Genomic DNA, 6,586 nt, shown 5'->3' with positions numbered 1-6,586 from the left:
GGAGCTCCTCTGAAGACGTTTAGTTTTCTTTGTCCTCTTCCCACAGGAAGAAGGTCCACACTCTGGCCATGACGGCCGTCAGCTTCTATCAGATCGACTTCACCTTCGACCGCCGCGTGATGAGCGGCATTCTGAACGAGTGCCGGGAACTCCTGCATCAGGCCATCCGGCGCCACCTGACGGCCAAGAGCCACTCGCGGGTCAACCACGTCTTCAATCACTTCGCTGACTGTGACTTCTTGGCGGCTCTGTACGGGCCCTCGGAGGTTTACCGCGCCCACCTACAGAGGATCTGTAACGGCCTTAACAAGATGCTGGACGACGGGAACCTCTGACCCCGCCCCCTCACTCCCTCTCTCCATGACAATCACGAACACTTGTGTTAGTTTGTGTGTGCCTTTCAGAAGTTCTTCTGCTGTTTTTCCAAAGATTGTTTTTTATTTCCTTCCTCGCTAACAGTGATATTGATCTTTTTTTTGTAGTTACTCTCGCTGAATGTAAATCCTTACGCTCTTATCAGTATATGCAGGGATAGGAGCCTTGACAACTGTGCCTCTTTAATACACAGTTGATCTTCATTCCTTTCTTTCTTCCAGACCTTCAGCTGGTGCAGCTCTATGAGGTGCCTTTAGGGAACAAGGTCATTTTCAAAGAGTTTTTTGTGTGTTTGTTTCTCCTAAAGGTAGTTTTGCACTCGATAAGCGCTGTACTGTATTCTTTAGAAGTGAAAACGTGTGAAGGGAAACTTGCAGAGAGACGGTGCCACCAAAGCACACATGAAAAAAAGTCCGTAAACGTCAAGGGATGTGTTTGTGTTGTATTGTTGATTGTGTTGTGCGTCCGGTCAGGAAAAGCCTTGGCGAGATGTCACACCAGGTGTGTTTTTTTTTTAGAATAAAGGGAACAAGCTGTCTGTCAGCTGTGATTCACATTATCCTCAAACTACTAAAATATTCAGAATAAAACAAAGCCTCTGTGAGTTGACAAACACAGCACCTGATTGTACTGCCGCTGCAATTACAGCTCCAGACTCGGTTTAATGGCCCGGAGCTCGTCTCTGTCAAGAAGCCACTCCATTTCAGCCTGATGGGGGAGGCCAGCGCTCTCTGCGTGGGGCGGCTCTTTTTACCGACTGAGATGTTTTTTTTTCCCTTTTAGGGAGCATTTGAATTCTTTCTACTGTCCACCTCTAACCTCACATAAGGTCTTTTTTAGGCTGTGTTGTTGTTGCATGGCAGCGTCTCGTCTGGGAGACTGCACCCGCTTTGTATTCCTCGTACCTGTGAGAGCCTTGAAAATTGAGCCGTGTAATAAGTGCTGTGCTTTCCCAGATAGGATTGCAAACTTCTGCCACAGTAGCTCAGCCAAAGAAAAATGGGACTGATGTTATCCAAAATGCAGCCCGAGGAATATTTAAGACAACCAAATGCGCTTGGTAATTATTAGAAGTCAGCAGAGGTGACTGCTGGGACGTAAATCTGCTTTATTCACTTTTTGTGGGGGGTTTTAATGCTCTATTTTACTCATTTTGACTGAAATGCCTCAGAGAGAGTACTTTTTTATAATCCATAAAAGGCCGGTGTTAATGATATTCCATTTTAGTCGTGTACATCCGCTCCGCGTCTCGGGGGTAAATTAAAACACCCCGCCTCTCTGAAGTCACCATAGACCACTGAAACCAGCTCGGATACTTCCTGTTTGCATTTGAACTGTATTTTCTTTCCTGTAAATGTGTTTGTGTCTCAGCTTTGTATCCAAATACAACAAATAAAACACTTTTTTTTTTTTTTTTGTCCGCCCTGAATATTCTGTCAAAACCTTTAGGAAACGGTGAAAGAAAACCCAAATTGATAAACACATTCAGCTCAGGTCATTTTTCTTTCTTCACTTCCTGTAAACCCTGAGCCCATGTCCGAAGGTAAACAGGAAATGAGTAATGCAGAAAAATCTCTGCCTCTGTTTTTAGAAGCTAAAAGCGTTCAGTCTGACCGCGGTCTGGAGCTTTAAAGCTCATCTTTCATTGTTTTAGCTTTTTCTGACTTTGAAATGATAATATGGCCTACAGCTCTTCTGCTGGTCCTCCCTGTAGCACACTTATAACGGCCACAAGTTCTCATTTATTTGGCCATTTACCCAGCATGCAGTTGTGTGTGGAAGTGCACAAAGGTGACAGACATTATTTCCTGTTCAGAATAGTAAAACAGGTTTTTTTCTCTCTTTAAAAGACCCATTCTATTCTTCTTTTGATCTTTTTTAAAGCTTTTCCAGTGGTTATGATTGTCTGGGGTTTTTTTTAGCATAAATTGATTTTTAGTTTTTGTTTATTTATCACCTATTGGACAGGACTCCCTTGTAAAAGAGATTTCTCAAGTTCAATGGGACGTCCTGATTTAACCCTTTAACTGCCTTCTCAACCAAACAGTGGGAAACGTTTAGAAAACATGTTTTTTAGGACATTAATTTTGAAATTGAAGTAAAAAAAATGGTTTTGTTAAAAAAAATGTAAATAATTAAAAAAAGAGTTTTAGTTAGCAACTGATGCACACCGGATGGTAACTGGTGCGCATCACCTATTAACCAGAAACTGTTACTATCTGGTGTGCATCAGTTACTAACCTTTTTTGTGTTTTTTTTACTCTAATGTTGAGGGTAAAAAAAGTTCCAGTTAGTAGCCAGAACTTTTTTTTACTTCATTTTTTTTACGGAGCCCTTAAGTTTTTTTAGGGAAAAAAATGGGAAACTTCAATTTTTTTTACTTTAGTTCTTTTTACGGAACCCAAAAATATTAATAACAGTATTTTTATGATAATAATAGAAATAATAATACTAAAAATAGCAGTATTTTTAGAAAAACTTTTTTTAAAACTTAAATTAAATGAAGGTTAATGACTGAAAAAAAAAAAAAAAAAATGTGATTTCTTGGACAGTTTCTTCAAAACGGCAGAAGTTTATCAGAAATTCACCTCTGAGATGTAATTGGCAGAACTGTTGGGGTGAGTAAATCCCGCCCCTTTTCCAATCACCGATCTGTTAACGCTCCGTCCCACTAGCTTACAGCCCCTCACAACCCAACATACGTCATAAAAACGCTCTTTTTCAAACGTTTTTTTTCCTTCTGCTCCTGATTCACAATGATTTCAATAAAGTAATACCACAAAAACATGTTAAAAACAAAGTGAATTTTCTCAATGAGTGTCTCCACGGCCAACAGAACTGAATGTTTGTGCAACTCCCTCAAAGCGCCTTCTGTAGATTTACATTTCTGCATGACAACCGCCATTTGATTATGAGGGGATGAGGGCTCTAATGCATTTTTGTGGAGCTAGCTTCCACTGGGGCATAATTATCATTTCTACATAATGAAGTGTCTATAAAAGAAGCTGGCCTGCATCCTTAAAAAAAATAGCTTAGATGAAGCGTGCAAGAGGAGGCATTACTCCTCCTGCTGGTGTTCCAGAACTGATTACGGCGTTGTGATCTGCAGTCGAAACTACCCCAACTGTGACTAAACACAGCTGACCCAGACGTTTGCTGGATGATGCTTGTTTGGGAAACAGAAAGTGACTAAAAGATGGCTTGGCTGTGAGTGGGATCTGCCACAGTCCGTCTCTGCGGGGACAAGGGCGGCTCGTTTTTGGTCCAACGGAGGCTGGCTGTGTGTCATGGCGGCGACAATGTTTGGGCTGTGGGTGGTGCAACAAAACAAACTATACAGGACATTGTGTTCAAACAGCAGTGCTGGGGTTTGCACTCGCTCAACACAACGCTCAGGCTCACTTATAGATTTTCCTTTAACATCACAGCCAGGAAAAAAAGAGAAATCCTTTTGGGCTTAATGAGCGTGTAAAAGAACTGGGAGTGCAGTCAAAAGGACGAGTGGCACTAAATAAGAAACGGGTAAATGATTCAGCCGCCTGCTTCTGTGATGTTTCTGAATACCTGCTCAGACCTATGGATTTATCTGCTCTTACTGTGAAGTCATAATCCTCTTTTTGTCAGTCATTTCTCTCACAACTTTCTCCACTTTCTGCTGAATCTCCTCAACATGCTGGTTGTGTGGATGTTTAATAGGAATTCACACAATAGTGATTCTCCTGCTCCTTCAGCAATCTTGGTATCAAAACTTTCAGCTTTCTGGACATTTCTGCTTGTATTTTTAGTATTCATAAACTTTACAGTTTTTGAAATATTGATCAAAATATGCCGAACAGAAAATGAATGATTGAAGGAAGCTGATTCGCTGTGGCGACCCCTGAAGGGAAAAGCTGAAAGGAAAAGAAGAAGAAGAAAATGAATGAGAAAGTCTTCAAATTTCAAAATTTTAAGTAGATTAGCAACAAGCTTTTAAATATATTCATGGGAAATGTTTTAATCTTTTATAATTTAAAAAAGGGGGAGTTTTGCTAATATTCTAGCAACATGCTAACATTTTTGGCTAATTTGTTATTTACTGGGGTTTCTTAGGCTAATTTAGAGTTTAGCTTTCTAATTTAGCACCAGGCTAACGTTTTTGACTAATTTATTTTATTTTTTATTTTATTTAAGCGATCTGCAAGCTTTTTTTGGCTAATTTGGCATCTTCTAAGGTTTTTTATGCTAATTTGGAGTTTAGTCAATATTTTAGTAACATGCTAACATCTTTGGCTAATTTGTATCCATTGAGGTTTTATAGGCTAATTTACTGTTTAGCTTTTATTTTAGCAACAGGCTAACGTTTTTGACTAATTTAGTTTACTGAGGATTTTTAGGCTATTTTGGAGTTTTAGCTAATACTTAAGCAATGTGTTAGCTTTTTTGGCTAATTTGACATCTAAAAAGGTTTGTTTGAGCTAACTTTGAGTTTAGCTCATATTTAAGCAACACACTAATATTTTTGCTAAATTGGCATGTATTAGGAATTTTTAAGTAATTTTATTACGATTTTTTTCAGAAATTTAGGTCAATGTCTTTCATAGTTCTCTAACAAATGACTGGAGGAAGCTGATTCACTGTGGCGACCTCTGAAGGGAAAAGCCGAAAGGAACAGAAGAGAGAGAGAAAATGAATGAGGAAGTCCTCAAATTTGAAAATTTTAAGCAGATTAGCAACAAGCCTTTAAATATATTCAAGTGTTATGTTTTAATCTTATATAGTAATTTTTTAAGGAGTTTTGCTCATATTTTAGCAACATGCTAATATTTTTGGCTAATTTGTTATGTACTGAGCTTTTATAGGCTAATTTAGAGTTCATCTTCAATTTTAACAACGTGCTTACGTTTTTGATAAAATTAGTTTACAGGGGAATTCTAAAGGTGCCCTGCCATGAAAATTCCCCTTCCTATACTCACGAAAACGAGAGGCTGGAAACGTGCTGACATTAGATGGATGCCAACAGCTCCCTCCAGGAAGAGTCTGTTCTGGCAGCTCCGCCCCCCAACACAACACTCAATTTAATCCACTGAGCATGTGATAATCAGCAAAAAAAAAAAAAAAAAAAAAAAACAAAAACGTTCTTTTTAGATGCAGAATACCGTATATCTTCCAGTTGTGTCCAGTCTTCAATAATTTCCAGCTGAAATAGGTGTTTGTTACTTTAAGCAGCGCTCCTTTAAGACCCCGCCCCCCACCCCGGTCCGCACAGTGCGGAAGCCGCGTGTGTGTTGTGAAGTGTGAGTGTAGCTATGGCCAGGCCACCTAAAGCCGGATACATCACATGTGCATCCATCTCTGAAGAAGTTTGGATTATTTTCATGGGAGAAATACAGAAACAGGGATTTTTCGAGGATGACGTCATGAAATTGACTGCAGCGGCATTAAAGCCACACCTCCAGGAATCGAGTCGTTTCACTTCCGGGTAGGAAAAGACTCACGAAATATAACTAATATTTCATAAATAATTTGTCTTTTAGTGGTCCAAAGGCAATATATAATCATGTATATGGATATAGTTCACTCTGAAAGGCTGAACAAAATCATGGTAGGGCCTCTTAAGCAATTTTGGACTTTAGCTAGTTAGCAATGTGCTAGGTTTTATTTTTTATTTACTTATTTATTTATTTGTGGGCGGGGGGTAATTTGTCATCCACTGAGGTTTTGTTAATTTTGAGTTTAGCTAATATTTTTGCAACAGGCTAACGTTTTTGACTTTAATTCAATTCACTGAGGAATTTAAGGCTACTTTGGAGTTTAGCTAGTATTACAACAAGCTAGTTTTGCTTGTTTTTTTTTTTTTTTCTTTTTGGCTAATTTGGCATCTACTAAGGTTTTTGAGGCTAATTTTGAGTTAAGCTAATATTTTAGCAACACTAAATGTTTTTGCAAAATTGGCATGTATTGGGAATTTTTAAGCAATTTTACTACAATTTTTTCCAGAAATTGAGGCCAATTTCAGCGCTCTTATTCAGCTATTAAACAAAATTTCCAGTCTTTTAGCAAATTTAACATTTTACAAAAAGCGTTTGCATTTTCAGCAAATTCCTTCTGCAACTAAAGTAAATTGCGTCACCATTTTCGGCAAAAAGCTTCACCATCTTCAGAGACTTTAAGCTACAAGCGTTCACACTATAGCATTATCGCAGGGAATGCAACATTTCTAGTATTTTTTGTT

At 38.7% G+C, this 6,586-nt stretch overlaps 1 protein-coding gene across 1 annotated transcript in view; it reads left to right on the top strand.

The window, feature by feature from the left end:
* tnfaip8l1 (tumor necrosis factor, alpha-induced protein 8-like 1) overlaps positions 1-1,787 on the top strand; it is a 24,117-nt gene extending 22,330 nt beyond the window's left edge. Inside the window, exon 3 of the mRNA XM_024279285.2 lies at positions 47-1,787. Coding sequence (XP_024135053.1) covers positions 47-335 — 289 coding nt within the window. The 3' untranslated portion in view covers positions 336-1,787. The remainder of the gene's footprint in view (positions 1-46) is intronic.
* The last annotated feature ends 4,799 nt before the right edge of the window (positions 1,788-6,586 follow it).

This window comes from Oryzias melastigma, linkage group LG4 (assembly GCF_002922805.2).
Source record: "Oryzias melastigma strain HK-1 linkage group LG4, ASM292280v2, whole genome shotgun sequence".
NCBI classification, from domain to species: Eukaryota; Metazoa; Chordata; class Actinopteri; order Beloniformes; family Adrianichthyidae; genus Oryzias; species Oryzias melastigma.
Note: the sequence above shows the minus strand (reverse complement) of the source record. Positions and strands in the feature narration are given on the sequence as shown.